This window comes from Mirounga angustirostris, unplaced genomic scaffold, assembly GCF_029215605.1.
Source record: "Mirounga angustirostris isolate CCGP_5_RB_7025 unplaced genomic scaffold, mMirAng1.0.hap1 SCAF_6, whole genome shotgun sequence".
Taxonomy (NCBI): Eukaryota; Metazoa; Chordata; class Mammalia; order Carnivora; family Phocidae; genus Mirounga; species Mirounga angustirostris.
This window is the reverse complement of record NW_026991714.1, coordinates 1,452,214-1,479,639: the sequence shown is the minus strand read 5'-3', so window position 1 is coordinate 1,479,639 and position 27,426 is coordinate 1,452,214. Positions and strand designations below refer to the sequence as shown.

The following is a 27,426-nucleotide window of genomic DNA, read 5'->3' as shown; positions in this document are numbered from 1 at the left end:
ATTGGGCTCCCTGCTCAGCGGGGAGCCTGCTTCTCCCTCTGGCCCTCCCCGCTCTCGCGCTCAATCTGTCTCTCTCATTCTCTCTCTCAAACAAATAAATAATAATTTTTTAAAATCTTAAAAAAAAAAAAAGCATTGCCTAACAATGTAGGATATCACAGATCCTAAAGTGTTATCTTGATTTGCAGAAATTTATTGTTTGTACAGTCTGGATTTTTATAATGAACTTTTTTTTTTCCTTTAAACTTTTTTCCCTTTCATGAATAGCTGGTCCACATGTGTAAATAGTACATTTATACATTACATTATATATAGTTATTAATTGTGTATCCCTTTAGATCTAGCAGTTCTCTGAGGGAAGTAATTGGACAGGTAGGCAAAGATTTATGTAATTGGATGATCATCATATATTCATAATGAAAAATAACCAGAAATTATTTTAAAAGCAGCAAGTTGGAGATTGATTTTATGAATTATGGACTATTATGAAACCAGTGAATCAGTACTCTAACTCCTGATTTATTTGCACAGAGAAGTGTTTCCTTGTATCATTTAAGTTAACTGAGCTACAAAACAAAAAGCATTTTGGGCCCATTTTTATAAAAGAATGTACATGTGCATGTTGTTGTGCGTGTGATGGAAATATCTTAAATGTAAAAGTGTTTATCCGTGGATGATAGTACTTCTGTGTCTTTTTAAATAAGCATACCTTTATATTTGGAAGAAAGCTCTTTTGAGGTTGAAAAAAATTACATGCCTAATAGGATGCTTTGATACAATAACTTTTTCATTGGCTAATATATAATATACTGTCTTAAAAATGGTACTTATTATTACTAGTTGTCATTTTAAAGGGTTCTTAGAAATATAAGAGGAGGAATGCCTGGGTGGCTCAGTCGGTTGAGCATCTGCCTTTGGCTCAGGTCATGATCCCGGGGTCCTGGGATCGAGTTCCACGTCGGGCTCCTTGCTCAGCGGGGAGTCTGCTTCTCCCTCTGCCTGCCACTCTCCCTGCTTGTGCTTTCTCTCTCTGTCTGTCTCTCTGTCTCTCCCTCTGACAAGTAAATAAATAAAATCTTTAAAAAAGAAAAAGAAAGAAAGAAAGAAATGTAGGAGGATAATATCACCTGTACCAAATGTAGTTTTCAACATTTTATTATCTCATCAATTGTTTATCTAATATCAGGATTTGGAGGAAAAGATCTTTGAAACCAAAACCAAATTATCTATGGATGTCTTTGTTGTTGTTGTTGTTTTCTCTCTCTCTCTCTCTTTTTTTAAGTTTATACAACTTTATTTTTTTTTATTAACATATAATGTATTATTTGTTTCAGGGGTACAGGTCTGTGATTCATCAGTCTTAACACAATTCACAGCACTCACCATAGCACATACCCTCCCCAATGTCCATCACCCAGCCGCCCCATCCCTCCCACCCCCCTCCACTCCAGCAACCCTTAGTTTGTTTCCTGAGATTAAGTGCCTCTTATGGTTTGTCTCCCTCTCTGGTTTTGTCTTGTTTCATTTTTTCCTCTCTTCCCCTATGATCCTCTGCCTTGTTCCTCAAATTCCACATATCAGTGAGATCATATGATAATTGTCTTTCTCTGATTGACTTATTTTGCTTAGCATAATACCCTCTAGTTCCACCCACGTCATTGCAAATGGCAAGATTTAATTTTTTGATGGCTTCATAATATTCCATTGTGTATATATACTACATCTTCTTTATACATTCATCTGTTGATGGACATCTGGGCTCTTTCCAAAGTTTGGCTATTGTGGACATTGCTGCTATAAACATCAGGGTGCACGTACCCCTTTAGATCACTACATTTGTATCTTTGGGGTAAATACCCAGTAGTGCAATTGCTGGGTTGTAAGGTAGCTCTATTTTCAATTTTTTGAGGAACCTCCATACTGTTTTCCAGAGTGGCTTTACCAGTTTGCATTCCCACCAACAGTATAGGAGGGTTCCCCTTTCTCCGCATCCTCGCCAACATCTGTCGTTTACTGACTTGTTCATTTTAGCCATTCTGACTGGTGTGAGGTGGTATCTCATTGTGGTTTTAATTTGTATTTCCCTGATGCCGAGCGATGTTGAGCACTTGTGTCTATTGGCCATCTGGATGTCTTTGCAGAAATCTGTTCATGTCTTCTGCCCATTTCTTGATTGGATTATTTGTTTCTTGGGTGTTGAGTTTGATAAGTTCTTTAACTAGCTCTTTATCTGATATGTCATTTGCAAATATCTTCTCCCATTCTGTCGGATGTCTTTTGGTTTTGTTAACTGTGTCCTTTGCTTTGCAAAAGCTTTTTATCTTTATGAAGTCCCAATAGTTCATTTTTGCCCTTGTTTCCCTTGCCTTTGGTGATGTGTCTAAGAAGAGGTTGCTGCCGTTGAGGTTGAAGAGGTTGCTGCCTGTGTTCTCCTCAGGATTTTGATGGATTCCCGTCTCACATTTAGGTCTTTCACCTATTTTGAGTCTTTTTTTGTGTGTGGTGTAAGGAAGTGGTCCAGTTTCATTTTTCTGCATGTGGCTATGGAGACTTTTGGGTTTTCCACATAAAGTATCATCAGCAAAGAGTGAGAGTTTGACTTCTTTGCCGATTTGGATGCCTTTGATTTCTTTTTGTTGTCTGATTGCTGTGGCTAGGACTTCCAATACTATGTTGAATAGCAGTGGTGATAGTGGATATCCCTGCCGTGTTCCTGACCTTAGGGGGAAAGCTCTCAGTTTTTCCCCATTGAGAATGATACTCGCTGTGGGTTTTTCATAGATGGCTTTTATGATACTGAGGTATGTACCCTCTATCCCTATACTCTGAAGAGTTTTAATCATGAAAGGTTGCTGTACTTTGTCAAATGCTTTTTCTGCATCTATTGAGAGGATCATATGGTTCTTGTTCTTTCTTTTATTAATGTAGTGTATCACATTGATTTGCGGATGTTGAACCAACCTTGCAGCCCAGGAATAAATCCCACTTGGTCGTGGTGAATAATCCTTTTAATGTACTTTTGGATCCTATTGGCTAGTATTTTGGTGAGAATATTTGTGTCCATGTCCATCAGGGATATTGGTCTGTAATTCTCCTTTTTGATGGAGTCTTTGTCTGCTTTTGGGATCAAGGTAATGCTGGCCTCATAAAATAAGTTTGGAAGTTTTCCTTCCATTTCTATTTTTTGGAACAGTTTTAGAAGAAAAGGTATTAATTCTTCTTTAAATGTTTGGTAGAATTCCCCTGGGAAGCCATCTGGCCCTGGGCTCTTGTTTGTTGGGAGATTTTTGATAACTGCTTCAATTTCCTTTGCTCGTTATAGGTCTGTTCAGGTTTTCTATCTCTTCCTGGTTCAGTTTTGTTGTTTATAGTCTCTAGGGATGCATCCATTTCTTCCAGATTATCTAATTTGCTGGCATATAGTTGCTCATAATATGTTCTTGTAATTGTTTGTATTTCTTCAGTGTTGGTTGTGATCTCTCCTCTTTCATTCATGATTTTATTTATTTGGGTCCTTTCTCTTTTCTTTTTGATAAGTCTGGCCAGTGGTTTGTCAATCTTATTAATTCTTTCAAGGAACCAGCTCCTAATTTTGTTGATCATTTCTACTGTTCTTTTGGTTTCTATTTCATTGATTTCTGCTCTGATCTTTTTTATTTCCCTTCTCCTGTTGGGTTTAGGCTTTATTTGCTGTTCTTTCTCCAGCTCCTTTAGGTGTAGGTTAAGTTGTGTAGTTGAGACCTTTCTTGCTTCTTGAGAAAGGCTTGTATCGCTATATACTTTCCTTTTAGGACCACCTTGGCTGCATCCCAAAGATTTTGAACAGTTGTTTTCACTTTCATTTGTTTCCATGAATTTTTAAATTCTTGTTTAATTTCCTAGTTGACCCATTCATTCTTTTTTTTTTTTTTTTAAGATTTTATTTATTTATTTGACAGAGAGACAGCGAGACAGGGAACACAAACAGGGGGAGTGGGAGAGGGAGAAGCAGGCTTCCCGCGGAGAAGGGAGCCCGATGTGGGGCTCGATCCCAGAACCCTGGGATCATGACCTGAGCCCAAGGCAGACGCTTAACTGACTGAGTCACCCAGGCACCCCAAAATTACACGGTTTTTAATTAACTTCTTTGATTTTATATTATATCTCTTCTCTTCCAAAATTTTGGTTCGTAATGACATTTATATAGTAACTTATTTGATCTATTTATCAATTATCCATCTATCTAGGTTCAAAATAATTATACCGATATTACCACTGATATTCTCACTGGATGCAATTTAAGATTTTTTTATGGGCAGCTTTTTGTCTTTAAAACATGTAGCTAAATACTGTGTTTTAAAGTAATTGAAAATAAAGGCGCCTGGGTGGCTCAGTTGTTAAAGCATCTGCCTTCAGCTCAGGTCATGGTCCCAGGGTCTGGGTTCGAGCCCCGCGTCGGGCTCCCTGCTCGGCAGGAAACCTGCTTCTCCCTCTCCCACTCCCCCTGTTTGTGTTCCCTCTCTCGCTGTCTCTCCCTCTGTCAGATAGATAAGTAGAATCTTAAAAAAAAAAAAAGAAAGAAAGAAAAGAAAGGCGCCTGAGTGGCTCAGTCAGTTAAGTGTCTGACCCTTGATTTCGGGTAAGGTCATGATCTCAGGGTTGTGGGATCGAACCCCGTATGGGGCTCTGCGCTTAGTGAGGAGTCTGCTTGTCTCTCTCTCCCTCTGCCCTTCCCCCTACTTGTGCTTGTGCACTCTCTCTCATCTCTAAAATAAATACATAAATCTTAAAGGTAACTCAAAATAATTGTTTTCTATGTAGCTATGTAGTTAATTTGATAGATGTATTTGTTTACATTGTTTCAATATTTAGAGATTTGGAATATTTTTCTATATGATATAATTTTGTTTCTTAAATATTTAAAACAGTAATTGCAAAGTTAGAACCATAAGCAAATGCAGAGAGATCGAACTTCTAGGTTTCTTTCCTCCCTTATACGTTACCATTTTCGTTCATCTTTGTTTTTTTCTTCCATGTTTAATATAATCAGGTATATATTCATATTTCTCTATCCTGCTTTTTTCATCTAACAGTATATTCTTGAAGAGCATCACAGCAGTACAGATATAGTTTGGTTTATTGAGCTACTCTCCTGTAGGTAATCATTTTAGGGATTTGCTATTAAAATAGTGGTAGGAGCACCTGGCTGGCTCATTCGGGGTAGCATGTGACTCTTGGTCTCAGGATTGTGAGTTCAAGCCCCATGCAGGGTATAGAGATTACCTAAAAATAAAATCTTAAAACATAGTGGTACATTTTATGGCTTTCTGTAGCCGTTCTATTTCTGCCAATGTGTCTTGGAATAGATCTCCCACAGTGGGATTCCTTGGTCACAGGTATAGTTAATGTAGGTGGTAGTTTCCCAGTTCTCACCTATCTCCCTGCTGTAGGAGTCACCCCATGTTACATAGAGTTCCTGTCTGGATGCTTGAGTTTGTGTTTTGTTGCTGTGCCCTGTTCCATTGGTTCTTTTGTCTTTTCAAGTGTCAGTTCCATACTGTTTTCATGATAGAAGCTTTAAAAACATTTGATACAGTTATTCCCTTGCTTTTCTTCTTTTTATGTTTGGGTTGGGGGGCAGAGGGATAGAGAATCTTAAGCAGGCTCCACAGATGAGGGGCTCGATTTCACAACTCTGAATCATGACCTGAGCTGAAAATAAGACACATTTAGGCAACTGAGCCACCCAGGCGCCCCTACTTTTCTTCTTTTTAGATTTTGCTAGCTATTCTTGCTTGTCTGTTTTTTCCAATGAATGTGATAATTTTTCTTATTTCTGAAAGAAATCCTGGTGGTATTTTTATTGGGATAGTGTTAAATTTATAAATTTGCTTAGGGAAAAATTGTCATCTTTATGTCTTCTTATCCACGAACACAGTATATCTTTCCATTTGTTCAAGTGTTTCTATTTCATGGTTAACAACTTTGTCAATTATACTTCAATTGTTTAAAAAAAAAAATCTATGCTGAAGGAAAGAAGAAGAACTGGAAAAAAGAACTCTTTTTTTTTTTTTTAAGATTTTATTTATTTATTTGACAGAGAGAGAGGGAGAGAGCACAAGCAGGGGAAGCAATAGGCAGAGGGAGAGGGAGAAGCTGGCTCCCCACTGAGCCAGGAGCCTGATGCAGGGCTCAATCCCAGGACGCTGGGATCCTGGGCTCGTGACCTGAGCCAAAGGCAGACGCTTAACTGACTAAGCCACCCAGGTGTTCCAGAAGACAACTCTCTAATTGCTATCCAAAAGTAAAACAGAGTGCTCTATGAAGTAACGAATTCACTTGTAAAGTATATGGTGAGGATTCATGAACTGGATAACAATTTATGTTAATGACTTAAAAGTTATTTCCTAAAATGTTATATAAAATACATTCTAAAGAAAATACGAATGTATTTCATTGTCCTTTTAATTCTTGTCACTTAAGAGGGAACTGGAGTGACTACTCATTCAAGACCGTAAGTGAGAGTGAGCTAAAGGAGTGGAAGTGGGTGGGGTCGTACAGTGCTGGTTGGAAATCTTTGAAATCAATGAAGGAGGTAGGCTGTGATTGATTATTTTAAAAGAGGACCATGGGATATTGTAACAGTATTTCTCTTTTCAGAAACAGTGTATTTGTATGCTAATGTGTATTTAGTTTAAAGTAAAGTAAGAGTAGACTGGTAATTTGCCTTTTTAAAACAATGTCAAAAAATAATAGGGATTTTTCTAAATACTGAGTAATACATAGGTTTATGTGGTAGGTTGGAAGTCAACAAAGAACATTTTGCTAGCCTCTGACAGCAGCAGAGGAACTCACATCCTGTGACACAGTGTAACATTCATCAGGTTTTTTTTGTTTTGTTTGTTTGTTTGTTTTTTTCCTCAAAAAAAAAGCACTGTTGCCTACCTTTTATCTGATATGTGATCAGTTGGTTTGTTCACTTGTAATGCTAACCTGAAGTGATAGGTTTACTCTCTCTGAATCCTTTTTCTTGTTCAAATTTTAGGACCCTTCAAAGTTGTACAAGAAAACAGGTGATGTTGCAGCCATTGAATGCCAATCTGAAGAGAGCATCCATCTTCATTCACAGGGAGAAAACAGTCCTTTGTCTAAGAAGCTTTCTCCAGTGCACTCAGAAATGACAGATTACATTAATGCGGCATCATCTACTCTTGTTGGTAGCCGGGATCCTGATTTAAAGGACAGAGCGTTACTTAATGGAGGAACGAGTGTAACAGAAAAGTTGGCACAGCTCATTGCAACTTGTCCTCCCTCTAAGTCTTCCAAGACTAAACCGAAGAAGTTAGGAACTAGCACTGCTGCAGGACTGGTTAGCAAGGATTTGATCAGGAAAGCAGGTGTTGGCTCTGTAGCTGGAATAATACATAAAGACTTAATAAAAAAACCAGCTATCAGCACAGCAGTTGGATTGGTAACTAAAGATCCTGGGAAAAAGCCAGTGTTTAATGCAACAGTAGGATTGGTCAATAAGGACTCTGTGAAAAAACTAGGAGCTGGCACGACAGCGGTATTCATTAATAAAGACTTAGGCAGAAAGCCAGGGACTGTCACTACAGTAGGACTGCTGAGCAAGGATTCAGGAAAGAAGCTAGGAATTGGTATTGTTCCAGGTTTAGTGAATAAGGAATCTGGAAAGAAGTTAGGACTCGGCACTGTGGTCGGACTGGTTAATAAAGACTTGGGCAAGAAGTTGAGTTCTACTGTTGGCCTCGTGGCCAAGGACTGTGCAAAGAAGATTGTAGCCAATTCAACAATGGGATTAGTTACTAAGGACATGGGAAAGAAACTAGTGAGTTGTTCTATGGCAGGACTGATCAGTAAAGATGCCATAAACCTTAAAGCCGAAGCACTGCTCCCCACTCAGGAACCACTTAAGGCTTCTTGTAGTACAAACATCAGTAGTCATGAAAGTCAGGAACTTCCTGAATCCCTGAAAGATAGTACCACCAGCAAAACTTTTGAGAAGAATGTTATACGGCAGAGTAAAGAGAGCATATTGGAAAAGTTCTCAGTTCGAAAAGAAATCATTAATTTGGAGAAAGAAATGTTTAATGAAGGAACATGCATTCAGCAAGACAGTTTCTCATCCAGTGACAGGGGGCCTTATGAAACCTCAAAGCATGAAAAGCAACCTCCCGTATATTGCACTTCTCCGGACTTTCAAATGGGAGCTGCTTCTGATGCATCTACAGCAAAATCCCCTTTTAGTGCAGTAGGAGAAAGCAATCTCCCTTCCCCATCACCTACTGTATCTGTTAATCCTTTAACCAGAAGTCCCCCTGAAACTTCTTCACAATTGACCCCTAATCCGTTACTTTTAAGTCCTACCACAGAATTAATGGAAGAAATTTCTGAATCTGTTGGCAAGAACCAGTTTCCTTCTGAAAGTACCCACTTGAACATTGGTCATAGGTCTGTGGGTCACAGCATGAATATTGAATGTAAAGGGATCGATAAAGAGCTAACTGATTCAAAAACTACACATATAGATATTCCAAGAATAAGCTCTTCCCTGGGAAAAAAGCCAAGTTTGACTTCTGAATCCAGTATTCACGCAATTACCCCTTCAGTTGTTAACTTCACTAGTTTATTTAGTAACAAGCCCTTTCTAAAACTTGGTGCAGTAACTGCATCTGACAAACACTGCCAGGTTGCTGAAAGCCTCAGCTCTAGTTTGCAGTCCAAACCATTAAAAAAAAGGAAAGGAAGAAAACCTCGGTGGACTAAAGTGGTGGCACGAAGCACATGCCGGTCTCCAAAAGGGCTAGAACTAGAAAGATCAGAGCTTTTTAAAAATGTTTCATGTAGCTCACTATCAAATAGTAATTCCGAGCCAGCCAAGTTTATGAAAAACATTGGACCATCTTCATTTGTAGATCATGACTTCCTTAAACGTCGATTGCCAAAGTTGAGCAAGTCCACAACTCCATCTCTTGCTCTCTTAACTGATAGTGAAAAACCATCTCACAAGGCTTTTGCTCCTCACAAACTATCCTCCAGTATGTGTGTCTCTAGTGACCTTTTGTCTGATATTTATAAGCCCAAAAGAGGAAGACCTAAAGCTAAGGAGATGCCTCAACTGGAAGGTCCACCTAAAAGGACTTTAAAAATACCTGCCTCTAAAGTTTTTTCTTTGCAGTCTAAGGAAGAACAAGAACCCCCAATTTTACAGCCAGAAATTGAAATTCCTTCCTTCAAACAAAGTCTTTCTGTGTCTCCCTTTCCGAAAAAACGAGGCAGACCTAAGAGGCAGATGAGGTCACCGGTCAAGATGAAGCCACCTGTACTCTCAGTGGCTCCGTTTGTTGCCACTGAGAGTCCAAGCAAGCTGGAGTCTGAAAGTGACAACCATCGAAGCAGCAGTGATTTCTTTGAGAGTGAGGATCAGCTTCAGGACCCAGATGATCTGGACGACAGTCATAGGCCAACTGTCTGCAGCATGAGTGACCTTGAGATGGAACCAGATAAAAAAATTTCTAAGAGAAACAATGGACAGTTAATGAAAACAATTATCCGCAAAATAAATAAAATGAAGACTTTAAAGAGGAAGAAACTGTTGAATCAGATTCTTTCAAGCTCTGTAGAATCAAGTAATAAAGGGAAAGTGCAATCCAAACTCCATAATACAGTGTCAAGTCTTGCTGCCACGTTTGGCTCTAAATTGGGCCAACAGATAAATGTCAGCAAGAAAGGAACCATTTACATAGGAAAGAGAAGGGGTCGAAAACCAAAAACTGTCTTAAATGGCATTCTTTCTGGTAGCCCTACCAGCCTTGCTGTCCTTGAGCAAACCGCCCAGCAGGCAGCTGGTTCAGCATTAGGACAGATACTTCCCCCTTTACTGCCTTCCTCTGCTAGTAGTTCTGAGATTCTTCCATCACCTATTTGCTCTCAGTCTTCTGGGACGAGTGGAGGTCAGAGCCCTGTAAGTAGTGATGCAGGCTTTGTTGAACCCAGTTCAGTGCCATATTTGCATTTACACTCCAGACAGGGCAGCATGATTCAGACTCTTGCAATGAAGAAGGCCTCAAAGGGGAGGAGGCGACTCTCTCCTCCTACTTTGTTGCCAAATTCTCCTTCACACTTGAGTGAACTCACCTCTCTGAAAGAAGCTACTCCTTCTCCCATTAGTGAATCTCATAGTGATGAGACCATTCCCAGTGATAGTGGAATTGGAACAGATAATAACAGCACATCAGACAGAGCAGAGAAATTTTGTGGACAGAAAAAGAGGAGGCATTCTTTTGAACATGTTTCTCTGATACCTCCTGAAACCTCTACAGTCCTGAGCAGTCTTAAAGAAAAACATAAACATAAATGTAAGCGCAGGAATCACGATTACCTCAGCTATGACAAGATGAAAAGGCAGAAACGAAAACGGAAAAAGAAATACCCCCAGCTCCGAAGCAGACAAGATCCGGACTTTATTGCAGATCTGGAGGAATTGATAAGTCGTCTGAGTGAAATTCGAATCACCCATCGAAGTCATCATTTTATCCCCCGAGACTTGCTGCCAACTATTTTTCGAATCAACTTTAATAGTTTCTATACGCATCCTTCTTTCCCCTTAGACCCTTTGCACTACATTCGAAAACCTGACTTAAAGAAGAAGAGAGGGAGACCTCCTAAGATGAGGGAGGCAATGGCTGAGATGCCCTTCATGCATAGCCTTAGTTTTCCTCTTTCTAGTACTGGATTCTATCCCTCCTATGGCATGCCTTATTCTCCCTCACCCCTTACAGCCACTCCCCTAGGATTAGGTTACTATGGAAGGTACCCTCCCACTCTCTATCCTCCTCCTCCTTCTCCTTCTTTCACCCCCCCACTTCCACCTCCTTCCTATATGCATGCTGGTCATTTACTTCTCAATCCCACCAAATACCATAAGAAAAAGCATAAGCTACTTCGACAGGAGGCCTTTCTCACAACCAGCAGGACTCCCCTCCTTTCCATGAGTACCTACCCTAGTGTCCCTCCTGAGATGGCCTATGGTTGGATGGTCGAGCACAAACATAGGCACCGTCACAAGCACAGAGAACACCGTTCTTCTGAGCAACCCCAGGTTTCCATGGACACTGGCTCTTCCAGATCTGTTTTGGAGTCTTTGAAGCGCTATCGATTTGGAAAGGAAACTGTTGGAGAGCGATATAAACATAAGGAAAAGCACCGATGTCATATGTCCTGCCCTCATCTCTCTCCTTCCAAAAGCTTAATAAATAGAGAAGAACAGTGGGTCCACCGAGAGCCTTCAGAATCTAGTCCACTGGCTTTGGGATTGCAAACACCTTTACAGATCGACTGTTCGGAGAGTTCTCCAGGTTCATCCCTTGGAGGGTTCACTCCCACCTCTGATCCAGCTAGCAGTGACGAGCACACAAACCTTTTCACAAGTGCAAAAGTGCAAGGCAGCTGCAGAGTTTCAAACCCTAACTCCAGTGGCCGGAAGAAACTAACTGACAGTCCTGGACTGTTCTCTGCACAGGACACTGCACTAACTCGGCCTCACAGGAAAGAGCCACTGCCTTCCAGCGAAAGGGCGGTACAGACCATGACAGGTAAGGCGGTGATTTCTTCGTTTCCTTGTTACTTGTGTGCGAAAAGAAGGCTATTTTGCCTACAGGTTGCCTGATACATGTATGTGAACCTTTAATAGATCTACTGGTTTTTGGTTTGTTTTTGTTTTTATAAATAAATGTGGAATGTTGTCTTCAAAGTTCTCATTTTCAATAGATGTGAGAAGTAAGATAAGGCATGCTTTTGCAATAATTTTGAATATTGAGAAGAGATATTATATAAACAAATAACACTCAACTTTTGGAAACCAGGAAAAATGATTCTTTCTTATGCAGAAAGGCCTTTACAGTTTCTTCAGTGATAAATGGCTCTTAGATATCTGTTAGTAGCTGTGCAGGATTTTTAATATATGCTAATCTAATAATTATAAGTGATTTTATGTTATAGGAAGAAATGTTGTTAACCCTGTATGTCTCTTAATACAAATCTAAGCATTCAAAATTATCAGCTTCATAAAAGGTAACAGTATTCAGAGGGACTTCATTCTGCAGAGTTATCTCTAGATATCTTCATAAAAGCTGCTTTAAATGTATATAAAATGACATGAAGCAAATCTAGACAATAAATACATTTGTAACATGTACAAAGTGCCTTAAGTGAAACAAAGATAGAAAACAAGGAACAGGCAGCATTGCCCAATCGTGTAGAAGGCATCTCTCATCAGAAGTTCTTTATCAGAGATCTCAACTCTGGGGGTTTGTAAATTAACCCTAGGGAGTCCATAGAACCTCTCTTGTTATAAATAAAATTATGTGTATGTATGTTTGTGTGTGTTTTTCAGGAGAAAATCCATACATTTCATCAGATTCTCTAAGTAAATTCTCTAAGCCTCTATATCCATTCCTATAAAATGGTAATAATAAGGTAATCATGACAAGTAATGAGATTATAGTGTTTACTGAAGGGGTTTGCACATAGTAAGTACACAGATGTTAATCGGTAGTAGTTTTCCCCCAAAGATTAAAAACTTGTGCATGAGAGGAAATGATAAACCCCTCAGAGATAAGTTTTTGCTCCTGATGTTCATTATTCATGAACTTTTAAAAAAACTAAAAGCCATTTTGGTTGAGAAACTGAGCATTCTTTAGTTTTTAACAATGTAATAAAGAGAAAAAAAAATGTTTCTAAACTTATAATTAGATTCATTCAGTAAGTACTTGATAAATATTTAATCAACAACAGTTATTGAATATCTGTCTGCCAGGCATTCTACTTTGTGGGCCCTTGTGATATACTAGGGAATAAGGGATGCAAGTTCATTGTTCTCATGCAACTTACAATGGAGGAGAGGGGTAATAAAAAAACTTACATGTTAAATGTCATTAAAAATCGATAAAGGGATATTAAAAAAAAAAAAGAAGAAGAACAGGGTCTATGAGAGTGTGGAATGGGGGCCTAACTCAGCAAGCCATCCTTGAGAAAGTGACTCTAAACTGTTTGTTACGTGAAGGATGAGCAGCAGTTAGCTGGGAAAATGGGAGTCCATTTACTCATTTATTCATTCATTCATTCATTCATGCAATCCTTCCTTTATTTATTAAATTCTAAAACGTGGTGCTGTTCCTGGCGTATAGTAAAGACATGATGGCAGGCCTCGTTAACTTTCAGCTTTAGTGAAGGAAGACACAGCGTAGCAAGCACGCAGATAAAGGCATAATTGAGGAAAAACGCCATCGAGTTAATGCAACAGTGTCAGATGGATCATTAGGGGAGGGGGACACCTGTTTAGATAAAGTTACTAGTTATGGCCCAAGGACAAAAAGTTGAAGGATGAGAAGCCCCTGGCTTCTCAAGCTGAGGTTTCAGTAAAGAGCACAGTTGAAGGTCCTGGACGAAGAGCTTGGACGTTAGACTCTGCGGCGGGGTCACTGTGGCCGGACAGGAACACCAGAATGGTTCCAGAGTTGTGGCAAATAGAGAAGCCAGACCGTGTCCGGAGAGTTTAGGTTTTATACTAGGCTTAGGCAAGGGACAGAGGGGTGTTGATTTTAGATTTGCTTTTTTAAAAGATCATTCTGGCCCATGTGTGAACACTGCACTGCAGAGGAGAAAAATAGCTATAGGGAGACTGGTTTGTAGGTGGCGCGGTGGTCTGTCTGGAGGAAACGGTGGCACTTAGGTGAGCAGCTGGTGGACTTGTGCAGGCACACTGGAGAGGGCTGGTGCCAGCCGGGAGGAGGCACACATTTAAGGAGCGCACAGTTTTCACTTTTAATCTGCATAACCTTTGGGATGCCTTCAGAACATTCAAGTGGAGATACTGAGCAGGCAGTTGGAGATCTAGTTCTGGAGCTCAATAAAGATGTTTTGGCTGGAGATAGGGGCATTTCACTAGGAGGTTTTGAGAAACTGTCAATATCATTCACTGAAAATAAAAGGGCTTTTGGAAAAGATAAAGCTGGGAGCAGATTCGCCAAATGTATGCAACTTTGTAACCAGAGCACCAAGAAAAATAATTCTAGAAAATGCCAGCCAGCAGCAGTTAAAAAGACAAGTTGTTTAATAAATAAAGAGATACTCCAGTAAACATAGGCTTTAACTTTTTAGGAAATAAAAGTAACTTGATAGAAGGGACTATAAAGAAGGGTTGAAGCTGCTCAGCTGGAGACACAAAAATTGGCAAATAAATGAAGTGATGCCACATATAGCTGGTTCTGGTTTATTGTCCTTGTTTGGTTTTTTTTGCATGGAGATTGGGGGAAAGCACAGGATAAGCACTCATCAGAAAATCTCTGACCAGTTGGAGCCAAGAAGAGGAATATGGGATGAATGATGAATGGGCACTGTGAAGAGAAGTGCATTGCTCCATGGTTTACTCCATTTCATTTGTGTGAATATATTCTCTTCCACTGTTAACTTGGTGCTTCAGAACATTAATGTGCTTTGAAAAATCATGTGTGGACTCGCACAATTTCCATATTGTCCTGGTATTCTTCTCTTTATCAGTTATGTGTGGCTCTTTCACTGTACTATTAAAAAAAAAAAAAAAAGATTATAAATTTACGAACCGTCTGTGTATCTGTCATCGTGTGATGGATGGTGCTCCCCTAAGGAGGGAGTACAGAGTGAGAAAGGAGGGCCTAGGACCGCCCCGAGGAACTGCAGTATTTAAAGTAATGATTAGGGGCCCCTGGGTGGCTCAGTCGTTAAGCGTCTGCCTTCGGCTCAGGTCATGACCCCAGGGTTCTGGGATCCACCCCCACATCGGGCTCCCTGCTCTATGGGAAGCCTGCTTCCCCCTCTCCCACTCCCCCTGCTTGTGTTCCCTCTCTCGCTGTGTCTCTCTCTGTCAAATAAATAAATTAAAATCTTTAAAAATAAAATAAATAAATAAAGTAGTGATTAACAGCCATTTGGTTTATCTGGGACCATTTGTGATCTCTTCTGTTTTTAAAAAATTAATTGCTTAAGTTTAAAAATCTGGAGATTTCGAGGGGCGCCTGGGTGGCTCAGTCGTTAAGTGTCTGCCTTCGGCTCAGGTCATGATCCCAGGGTCCTGGGATCGAGCCCCGCATCGGGCTCCCTGCTCGGGGGAGACCCTGCTTCTCCCTCTGCTGCTTGTGTTCTCTATCTCTCTGTCAAATAAATAAATAAAATCTTAAAAAAAAAAAAAATCTGGAGATTTCACATAAGAGTGAAAGTCTTCTGAAGTCTGCTTTTCTTTAGAAGAAAAATCAGAACATCTGGCAACAGTTAATCCACATTTCCTGGATGACATCAGTGGCTGTGTCTCAGTAGTAGCAGGCCCCCCCGACCCCCCACCCCCCGACCTTGGTTGGGATATGCATTCTTTTTTTTTTTTTTTTTAAAGATTTTTATTTATTTATTTGAGAGAGAGAGAATGAGAGAGAGCACATGAGAGGGGGGAGGGTCAGAGGGAGAAGCAGACTCCCTGCCGAGCAGGGAGCCTGATGCGGGACTCGATCCCGGGACTCCAGGATCATGACCTGAGCCGAAGGCAGTCGCTCAACCAACTGAGCCACCCAGGCGCCCCTGGGATATGCATTCTTCAGCTCCCCTCAGTCCTCCGTTTCCTGTAGTTTTCTGTTCCTGGCCTGGTTCAGATGTTCAAGCAGGGTATCTGTCTCTAAGGAACATTTGAGTTCGAGGCCTCTAAGAGTTATGAGAAGGAACTTATAAGAGGTGTAGGATTGAGGTGAAGGTGAGTGAGAAGACAGATGAGGTGGTTGAATGTATTATCTACATAAACATTAGAGTCACCCAAGAGACCCCTTACAGGAGGTGGGCTGGAAGAATAAATGTGAGTCTGGTTTCAGTGTCCTCAGGAAATGAGATAACCGGTCTAATACAGGAAAATACTTGCTTTAAGAATAAGAACTTGTCTCCTTCCCCTTTAAAACAATAACAAAACCATTAAGGTCTCTCTGAAGTCACTGTTCTGACACTAATTTTGTACCATAACTGGGTGTCCTACAGTTCAGTTCTGATACTAGTTACCTGGAGTTAGGAAAGACTCAGCAAGTTAAGAGCAAAGTCCTTCAAAGACCTACCTTACTGTGCAGGGCAAGTTTCAGTGACCCAGTCCACCCACACTCTGGTCTAGCCTGCTACAAATTTGAGGCTTCCCACAGCCCCTCAGTTGTGATAATTTGGTAGAACGACTCAGAACTAACTGAAACCGGGCTCCTGGGTGGCTCAGTTGGTTAAGCGACTGCCTTCGGCTCAGGTCCTGATCCTGGAGTCCCTGGATCGAGTCCCGCATCGGGCTCCCTGCTCGGCAGGGAGTCTGCTGCTCCCTCTGACCCTCCCCCCTCTCATGTGCTCTCTCTCTCTCATTCTCTCTGTCTCAAATAAATAAATAAAATCTTTAAAAAAAAAAAAAAAAGAACTAACTGAAACCACTGTACTTAGGATTACAGTTTTATTATAAAGGATGCAGATCAGGAATTGAAGAGATTTGTAGCAACATCTAGAGGGGAGAAGGGGACACACTGCTTCCATGCCCTCTTTTTGTGGCATCTGGCTGTGTCGCCTCCCAGCACATCACTGTGTTCACCAATCAAGATGCAACACCAGGCCTCTGGGGCTAGAGTTTTTATTGGGCTTAATTACATCGGCATGATTGATTAAATCACTGACTGTGTAATTGAACCCAATCTCCAGCCCCTCTCCACTCACTGTAGATTGGGCTGGCCCAAAATCTCAGTCCTCTGATCCTGTGATTGGTCTTTCTAGTGAGCAGCCCCATCAGTGAGGCTATCTTGGGGCCCACCTTAAATCACCTCTTTGGCATAACAAAGACACTTCTATCACTCAGGAAATTCCAAGGGTTTTTGAAGCTCTTTGCCAGGAATCTGAGACAAAGAACAGATAAATTATTATATCAAAAGTCTGAATTCTTCTGTTAGCTTGTATCTTGGAGCCTCTCTATCTTCTTCACAATCATTCTTTTGATAAGCAAACAGAAATGTGTCTAGATTTTTTTTTTAAGATTTTATTTATTTGAGAGAGAGAGACCATGAGAAGAGGAGGGGCAGAGGGAGAAGCAGACTCCCAGCTGAGCAGGGAGCCCTGAGATCCTGAGATCATGACTTGAGCCAAAGGCAGTCACTTAACCGACTGAGCCACCCAGGAGGCAGCCCCCTTCACAGTTATTGTCTATTGTTTGCCAGGAGCAGGGGATACAAGCATGAATAAAATGTCATTTCTTGCCATCAGGAATTTACAGTTCAGCAGAAAACATAGACATGTATACAAATAATTATTGATAGCCCCAGGGGCATCTGGCTGGCCCAGTCAGTTGAGCCTGTGACTCTTGATCTCCAGGTTGTGAGTTTGCGTCCCACATTGGGTGTAGAGATTACTTAAAAATCTTAAAAAAACAATTATTGATAGTTCCTAAAATGGAGATATTCACAACATGTTTTGGGGGTAGAGAAGAGAGGAACTGAGGAGATAGACATTTTTAGTGTAGTGTGCAAAGAATAAAGGGTGAAGACTATTGCTTACAGAGAAATAAGCTTTTCAGGGTCTTGGAGATCTGATAGTGTGCTTGGGTAACTGCAAACAGTTTGATATGGGACCCAGGAGATGAGGCTGGAAAGATAGGCAGGAGACAGATCATAAAACCTCTTGTTTATATAAGATACCAAGGAGTTAAATAGGGTTTACCCTATAGGCAATGGGAAGTTAAAGGTATGTATGTATGTATGTATGTATGTATTTAATTTTAATGTATTCATTGTAGAGAAAGAGCATGAGCATGAGCAGGGGGGGAGGCAGACTCCCTGCTGAGCAGGGAGCCCTATATGGGGCTCCATCCCAGGACCCCGGAATCATGACCTGAGCCAAAGGCAGATGTTCAACCGACTGAACAACCCAGGCGCCCCGAAGTTAAAGGTTTTAAAGAAGAATGATTTGCTGAGATTATATTGACAGCACTATGGTAGATGGACTGGAAAGATATCAGGTGTGCCAGTTTGGGAATCATCCCAGCAAAATATTATGGGGGCCTGAACTAAGGTAGTGATGAAGAAAGCATAGAAGTCCATTTTAAGAAGAGGTGAGGAAAGGGGGAGATTTTAGAATGTCTGTAAGATCCCTCTTTTCAGGAATTGGTTGGACAGCCCTGTGACTGAATGAAAGGGGGCATACAGGAGGAGATGGTTGGAGCAGAAAGTGGATTTGGGTTTCGTGCTGGTTACTGGGATGTGGAGATCTGTAGCTCAGAAGAGAAATCAGCCTGAAGATAAACGTTTTCGGAAAGTGATTGTGGAAGCTGTGAAAGCTCCCTGGAGACAGGGAGCACGCTGGGTTTGTCCTAAGGGGAGTTTACAGTCAGCGGCAGGTGCTGCAGAGACTGGTTAGAGAAGGACGGAAAGTGGACAGTTCGGTTTAGTATGTTATCTTTTGTGATCTCAGCGGTTTGTATAGTGGTAAATGTTAGATTTCTGAGGAAGTGCACACAGTTAGAATTCTTACAGCTTTAAATTTTGTAGCAATTCTGGTTTATTATTTACTCGTAATTACACATTCTGTCAAGAAAATATTTGCATCTTGTCAGGTGATTGTTTCAGTGTCACATTATTCTTAAAGTGAAAAGAGCATAACTAAACTTTGTTTTTTAAATTTTTTTTAAAGATTTATTTATTTTAGGGACGCCTGGGTGGCTCAGTCATTAGGTGGCTGCCTTCGGCTCAGGTCATGATCCCAGGGTCCTAGGATCGAGCCCCACATCGGGCTCCCTGCTCCGTGGGAAGCCTGCTTCTCCCTCTCCCACTCTCCCTGCTTGTGTTCCCTCTCTCGCTGTGTCTCTCTCTGTCAAAAAAAATACACAAAATCTTAAAAAAAAAAAAAAAAGGTTTATTTATTTTAGAGAGAAAGAGTGCAAGCAGGGGGATGGGGGGAGAGAGAGAGAATTCCAAGCAGACTCCCTGCTGAGCACGGAGTCCCACATGGGACTTGATCTCATAACTCTGAGGTCATGACCTGAACCAAAACCGAGAGTTGGACACTCAACCCTCAACCAGTTGAGCCATCAAGGTGCCCTTAAACTTTGTTATTTTAAATTGACCTCAGTCTTAGCAGCTGATATTTTTTCTAGACATAATTTGGAGATAGATTCATTATACATTAATTCGTATCCTGTTAAAATATCCAAAAAACTACTTACTATACCATATATTACAAAATTGCCAATTACCTTCTGGACATTATCCTGAAATAGCTTCCAGTGGCCAAAGCAGAAATAGTTTAAGCAACAAAATTAGTAATGACAGTATGGATTATAATGTAAAGAATATGTAAATACCTACTATTCAATGTTGATATAAATAAATGATTGTATGGGGCGCCTGACTGGCTCAGTCAGAAGAGCATGCAACTCTTGATCTCGAGGGTTGTGAGTTCAAGCCCCATGTTGGGTGTAGAGCTTACTTGGGGGGAAAAATACGAGTACTTGATTAAATAGATCAGTGGAGGAAAGGACAAATCCTCCTTACGGAAGAATTCCAAATATTATATGTAGACTATCCTCTTCAAGGAGGTGGAGCTTAATTCCCCACTTTTTGAATATAGACTGAACTTAGTGACCTAAGGCCACATAACAGAATACAGAAAGGGTAAAATAGTAACTTTATAATGGAGGGGCCTAGCAGACAGCACCTTAACTGGGAGCAAGTTCAGTTTGACCAATGATAAATCAGAGGGCAACATGTACCCTCTGATACAATGTAGTATTCTTTCCAAAAACTCACATCCCCAGTACTGTTTTGAAAAACACAGGCCCAGTCTGATAATACTAAAACAAGCCCAAAAAAGGGACATTATACAAAATATGTGACCAGTACTCCTCAAAAGTATTAAGGACCTGAGAAAACAAGGAAAGACTGAGAAACTGTCTTAAATCAGAGTAGATTAAGGAGACATGACAACTAAATACAATGTGATATCCTAATTTGGACCCTAGAACAGGAAGAGGACATAAGTGAAAAAATTATGTTAAAGTTAAGTTCATAGTTTTGGCAAATGTACCATAGTTATATAAGAGGTTAACATTAGGGGAAGTTGGGTAAAGGATATATGAGAAGTCTTACTTCATATTGTCTTTACAAATCTTCTGTAAATTTAAAATTACTCCAACCAGTTTAGATTTTTTCTTAGAGTATTGGGGCACCTGGGTAGCTCAGTCTTCTAAGCATGTGCTCAGGTCATGGTCTCGGGGTCCTGGGGTCAAGCCCCACATTGGGCTCCCTGCACAGTGGGGAGTCCGCTTCTCCCTCTCCCTCTGCCTCTCCCCTACCCAGTGCATGCGTGCGTATGTGGGCGCACGCAGGCTCTCTCTCTCTCAGCTAAATAAAATCTTTTTAAAAAAAGAGTACTAAATACTGAATGAAGCCTATCTCAACTGATAACTGATTAAGGAAAAAAAAAGATGTTTGTATCGAGTAGATTTATCATTAAGTGTTCGTTGGCATAAAACAGGCATATCTGATTATGTTGATGTGAATATGAGAAAAATGAATAAAATTAGATCGGGGCACAGGTAGGAAGGATAGTCCTTCCCAGGTAGTCTGAAGCAGGGTTACTAACCTCTTGTTTCATAGATGGGCAAACTGACAATTACTTGAGCAGATTTGGATTAAACAAATTGCATAAAGCTTTAAAAAGGGTAACAGGTCTAATTATTTTATAAATGATGTTTATGGGGTGTTTAGCTTATTTTAACTTATGTACCCTTCTATAGTAACTGTTACAGACTAATGGTCTAAGACCCGCCTGGTACACATGGAATTGTAGTGATTTCACATGGAAGCCAGACTAGGCTTTCTAGCTTCATCCAGCCCTCATAACTAATTCAAGTTAATTAAGTATGTATTTACATTAGGTAGACATCAGATAGGCCTAACGGGAAATAGTTTCTGACCTGGAGAATCACATATCCATCCCTGTTTTCCAGCATTTTCAACTCATGGTTGGCTGTACATGTCAGAACCTGCAACCTGATTTCAAAATGGGGAGAGTGGTAGCATGGGGTATTTCCCATTTATAGCTTACAAATTATAGATGTATAAATACATATACACGTACATACACACCCACATATATATTTAAAAATAGGTTTTGACAATTATTTTGTCCCCCAAGCATAAATTAGAGCTAAATTTTCTTTTTGTTTGGAAAAAAGTATATTCATTGTAAAAGCATAATAGTCGAAGTGACGTATACTGTGTTTTTTTCTTTTTAACTTAAGACTGTGCGCATTGATCAGAATTTTCTGATTTACGACAATTTCACCAGCATGTATAAAGATACACCCAGGGCGCCTGGGTGGCTCAGTTGGTTAAGCGACTGCCTTCGGCTTGGGTCATGATCCTGGAGTCCCAGGATCGAGTCCCGCATCGGGCTCCCTGCTCGGCAGGGAGTCTACTTCTCCCTCTGACCCTCCCCTGTCTCATGCTCTCTCTCTCTATCTCATTCTCTCTCTCAAATAAATAAATAAAATCTTTAAAAAAAAAAAAAACTAAAGATACACCCAAAAGTGAAGTGTGAACATGTGGAGATGAGGTCAGAAAATTGTTCTGTTTTGTGCAGTTTTGGGGATTTCCAGAGGAATTCCATTTCAGTGAATAATCTGATTTGGATATTATGAGAAATAGCCTAATTAGAGGGAAAAAAACACTTTTTAGCTTAAAAATCACCAGCATAGGCTCTGAATCATTCTCTCTTGTGCATTTAATTGATGAGTCAGATGAAATGTATTGCTCTCAGTAAATGTATTTTCCACAATTGAGAACAGCTGTTTTTTTCATGGACCAAGCTTTTGTCTCAGTGCTCAGCTCATTCAAGAGAAGCTTTCAGGGCTCCTGAGCTGTGAACCATAGCAAAGGATTCAGAATTTGAATCTGGAAACAAAAAAACCTGATCAGAAACTTCCAGATAGTTTGGTATTTTATGTTCACATTCTTTTACTATGGTATTCATTTGTATTATAACCAGTTTTGATTCATTCACTGATCAACAAACACTGCCAATAGCCTTGACTTGTAAATGATAATATAAACTTCTTTCTTCAAATTAAAATTTTACAATATGCATTAGTTTTGGTGAGCAGGAATGATTTAAATGTTAGAAACTAGTTTTAAATATGTGATTTTGAAATAAATGTATATCATCTATAAACTGGTTACAGCATGGTGTCTTTCCAAATCTGGTACACTTAATCTGTTCTCCCGTAGCTTACCCAAAGATATTTCTAGCATTAGATACGTCAAACACAGGCACCTGGTTGGCTTAGTCGGAGGAGCGTGGGACTCTTGATCTCGGGGTCGTGAGTTCCAGCCCCACATTAGGTGTAGAGATTACTGAAAAATAAAATCTTTTTAAAAGAGAAAGAAAGAAACATCAAACATTCTGCTTACCCAAACCATTCCCTGGTTTCTTGGGTCTTTAGTGCTGAGCTCCCAACAGGGCATGACCAGAATTCATAACTATAAGTTATGAAAATTTTCATAGTGGATTTACACTGAAGAAATACATGATTTATCCAACCAGCCGTTGGTTTCATTCATTGTGTTCTTTTGTTAATTTACATTTGGAAATTCTTCATTTTTAGCCTAGGATACTCCAGGCTTCAATGAAGTAGTTAGGTTGAATTATTACTCCAGTTTTTTCTTTGCAACACCTTCCACTCCCATGCCCATTTGTCTTCACACCCAGGCATCTGTAAATGTAATATTTCTTTTTTTATCTTAGAGTGGTTTCAGTTCCTCCTGTGTAGACATCAAGCAAGATATCTTGTGACAAATCAACTTCAAAACAGCTTCTTGGTTTCCACCCACTTTTGGGTATCATGGAAAGATTTCCAGATTCTTGTCCCTTAAAATCCAGTTATGTTCTTTTTTTGTTTTCTCAACTTTCTGTCTTTCTTATCCATGATTTCCTCTTATGGTTTTGCTGTATAAGTATCATCTTTCCCCCTTTTTGTCTAATTTGGCAAAAATGTTTCCCCAAAGTCTGTCTTTATGTTTAAAAGCTCATTGAATAGTGGCCAGGTAAAACCCAGAGACCATATAGTTAATACGACTTCCAAGGCTCCTTCACATGTCTGAGTGTGTTCAGTTCTTAGTTCCCTCATTATTTTCCCAATTTATGATATTCTCCCCTTTCAGTTTCCCTCCTTACTGATAGTCTGCCTTCTGTTTTACATGAAGATCTCTGTTTTTCCAACTGAAGAGAAAGAATATACATGTAGTAATCAACATACATTTATGCTGAAGTGCAGTTTTATTTGGGTACTTCTTTTGTGATTTATCTGTAATTTCTACTTCATTTATGTGTGTGGCATTTCTAAACATATTTCTGAAGCTGCCAGATATCTGAGTAATGAGACACTCAGTAGTGTTTCTACCCAATAGTTTTGTGAATTGAAGAATCCCGTTATATTCTGTTTACTTCTGAAGTATTTAATTAGTCGGCTTTATACTATATTGAAATGAGAAATGATGAGAAGTCTCTGATAAGTAAAATTATATGTAGTCTCCGTGTGTATTCTTTGATGGAGTACCAGAGTTTCTTGAACTGGAATCCATACAAACCTCTTGTCCTACAAGGAGTGGAGGGGCTTCACATGCCCCCCCAGGCAGATCTGAAGTGACCCCTGATGAGACAGGAAGAAACCTGTATCACGTGACAGAGGCCGCCGCGCAGTCGCCGCCCTGAGGAGTCCGCCACGTTGTTGGAGATGTGAGGAGCGAGCAGGGGAAGCAGACGGCCGCACTCCTCCGGAACGGAGTTGGACAAGTTCTCGTGCCTCCTGTGGGCACATCGGGTTTTATGGATGTAATCCAGAGCATAACCATCTCCATAGCCCTGGAGAAGCTGTACTCAAGAGTCAGTGGATTCAAGATTCACTTCAGAGGAGGTTTTTCCAGCCTTGTGGGTACCTATGAGCCTTGGAGGTACCTTCTTACTCCTACTTCCCTGTCAGACGTACCTCTTTTACTGGCTCTTCTTCATGTTTAAGAATGATGCATGATAGTCTACATTAGTTCCATTTCCTAATTGGGCATAAGTCCCTACCCTTCTTTGTTATTTTAATATCGAATAGTTGCCTACACCTGTCAGTGACATTATTAAGTAATTAGGGTCTAAAAATTTAACGATAAACCTAAGGAGCCAATTTACGTGTAATAGTATGACATTTATAAAAACCCTTTTAATTTTTTACATTGCTTCACTTCGGAATTCACATTAGCCGTGTGAGTTAGAGTGCTTTATCAAACCAACATTCAAGTGCATTTACCTGCCTGGATCTTAAAATCTAATTTGTAGCAGAGCCAGGACTCAGACTCAGGGCACCTTGCCCCTTGGTGATGTACTTAACATTCCACCACACACAGTTCTGCGCTGCACTCTCTTTTAGGTTTTGAAACATGGATTTATTGGTCGCTTTTGAAATGGACATGCTTGTTCTCTCTGGGTGTTACTTTGCTCTTCTCTAGCCACCCAGCTGCACAGTACGTTTTTGGCAGTTGGAGGTAATGTTTGCAGATTTCCTATGATTTCTGCTGTTAGGCCAGGTTGAACATCTTTAACAGGTTGCTACCTCGTGCATGTAAGTTTTGGTCATCATTTTCCAGTCTTAATCTTGGTTGCTTTACATCATTAGGTCATTTTTTTCAGGTATTCTCCTCATCTTACTATCCTATAAGCAACGTTTTAAAATGAAATAAGGAATTAGTGATTCTGATGATTACCGAACCCTAGAGATCTATATCTCAGGGATACATCCTTATTCCCCTTAAATATGGAATAGTGTTAAGAACATCTCTGCTTTTTATGAAAAGGGAATTCAAACAGACTTTTAAAATGAAAAATGAGAACCATCCTGAATGAAGTTTTATTCCAATCTCCTGTTAAATCCTAAGAATGGGCTGCTGGCCTCCATTACTTTCAGGAAATGAAAAGCGGCTCAGAAGCTAAGTGAGCTAAGCCATGTCTCTCTCAATTGTTTCAGTTTCTCAGGAATTGCTGTACAATGCTGCCAATAACGATCTCCGGGGATCTGACCCCCCATTCCACCTCCCACTGCCTCCTCTGCAGCTCCAGATGCCACCAAAAGAAGGAGCTTTGAAGAAAGTGCCTGTACCCTCTTTTACCCTGAGGTGGGTGAGGCCAGGCAGGGTGATTCTCAGGATATCCTGATGATCAAAGGTACAGTTGAAGCCTCATCAAGACTTTCTTGAAGATGAGCAAGAAATTTGGGAAACGTTACCAAATAGCCTAGAAACTGAAGACGGAGCTCAAGAATGGATGGCACAAATGCCATCTGAAATGTAGTACATGATGACATTCAAGATCCTAGATCAGCTCCTTGAGGGCAGAGACTTGTATGCTGTTTTTATATCTCTCCCCCACCTGCACAATGTCTAGCATAGGACTAAGCATATAAAGTGCCCTCAATAAATGTTAGTTTATGACTGAGAGAGAAGACTTTATAAAAAGTACTCTCCAACACCTCCTTTCCCTCGTAGTTAATCTAAGATTGTTTGCCTGTTCATCAGGAGAATAGTGATAGAGAATTCACTGATGTCTCAAGCTTCTTGGCCACTGTTGTCTTCTGTCTTGGCTGTGTGTCTGAGTAGGAAATATTTATCTGTCCAGTGTATGAATTTTTCAGTATTAATACTTATAAAGTTATGTCTTCACTTAGATATTTTTATTGTGGTATTTAGCTCTTTGATGGAAATTTTATCTGAACCACAATCTAGGGGGGATTTATTGTACTGCTGGTTTTTAAAATCCCTTTGTATTTATTTTTAAGATTCAACAATAAACAGTATTGCTTCTTGATTAGATCTCATATTAGTCGTCACTGTTTGAGAAATAGGATGTACTATCACAATATCAGTTTCCCAAAAATCTAACTTGTTACTCTTGAATGGCAACACATAGTCCTATGGGCAACGCTAAAAGAGCCTGCTAAAAGAGGATTTACAATGATGTGATTTAAGATACTGGGGTTTAAGATATTGGGGTTTATTATTTCTCTCAGAGAAAGGGAAATACTAGAAACGTAGCTCCATTCAGTTCTTCTGTCCTCAGGTTGTTCTTCATTCACTTAGTCACGTCTTCATTAAGGAGTTAACTCTCATTTAGAGGCAGATCTTAAAAATCTCATCTTCAAGTATTTGATTTCTTGTACCTTTTGTGCTTCTAGTTACATGTAAGGCTTTCTATTTGTAATTTCTTTTCTAGTTAAAAGTAAACATTTCACAGTACTGCTAGTTTTTTGATAAACATGAGATGGATATTTATTATGTATTCTCAACAGCTGGCTTTTTTGGTTATAAGGAATCCTGTATCAGAACCAAGTATATTTTATCCAGAAAAATAATCTTTCCTGAACAACATACTTTTCTCTTCAGTAAGAAATGTGTTAAATTATGCTGCATTGATTTCGGGTTTTGGCAAAAAGTGTGTAACTTTTTGAAAGGAAATTGTTTCTTTGTCTTTATGACCTCTTATGTATATAGGAACCTTATGTGTACAGCTTTAAAGTAGGTTTGCTCTGTTCCATGGATAAATTAGTCACCAGTTCTTCCCGAATATGCTGTAGAGGAAACACACAGACTAGGAAAGTGACTTCTGTGGAGTAGATAGGATGTACTGATTTAAGGTCTGACTCTGCTTCTCACCTCTGATTCTATCAAATGCTCAGGGTGGACCTGCTTTCTCACATTAGTCATTCCTAATTAATTGCATTATAAATTTTGTTTGTCAGTTCATATGATGAATTTGAATTGATAATCAGGAACAGACATGATTAGAATTTGGCTAGTGACCTTTATCAATAAATGTCTTAATATGTTTCATAGTAGTGATACATAAAAACTAAATCGTGTATTCTGTTCATTCTTCCACTAAAACTAGTTTTCCCTCTGTTAACGTAACAGGAGAAATTCATGTACATGAGACCTGTGGAATTCTGTTGGCAGCACGTAGTATGGTTTGTCCTCTGCTTATTGTCCACTTGTTGTCATCCACTTAGAAGTTGTATTATTGCAGGGAATGGCAGCGACAACAACCAAAACATTACAGTTCTGACACAGCATCGTTTGACTTCATTTTTAGACTTGAATTTTCCTATGATGTCTATCTTTTCCTCTCCCTCCAGGTTCTCAGCCAACCTCAGAAAAGTCTTCCCAGCGACCATCAGAGAGCACAAACTGTAGCCCCACCCGGAAGAGGTCGTCATCTGAGAGTACTTCTTCAACAGGCAAGTACTGTTTATTTCACCAGATTTTAACTAGAGTCTCCCACCTGTTACTTGTGAACAGACTTAAAATATGA

General features: G+C 40.0%; 1 protein-coding gene across 4 annotated transcripts in view; it reads left to right on the top strand.

Annotated features, from left to right (window-relative positions):
- ASH1L (ASH1 like histone lysine methyltransferase) overlaps positions 1-27,426 on the top strand; it is a 193,703-nt gene that overhangs the window by 59,008 nt on the left and 107,269 nt on the right. For all 4 annotated transcript variants that reach the window (XM_054507853.2, XM_054507854.2, XM_045876583.3 and 1 more), the window contains 2 exons: positions 7,025-11,594; positions 27,251-27,352. In XM_054507853.2, coding sequence (XP_054363828.1) covers positions 7,025-11,594; positions 27,251-27,352 — 4,672 coding nt within the window. The remainder of the gene's footprint in view (positions 1-7,024; positions 11,595-27,250; positions 27,353-27,426) is intronic.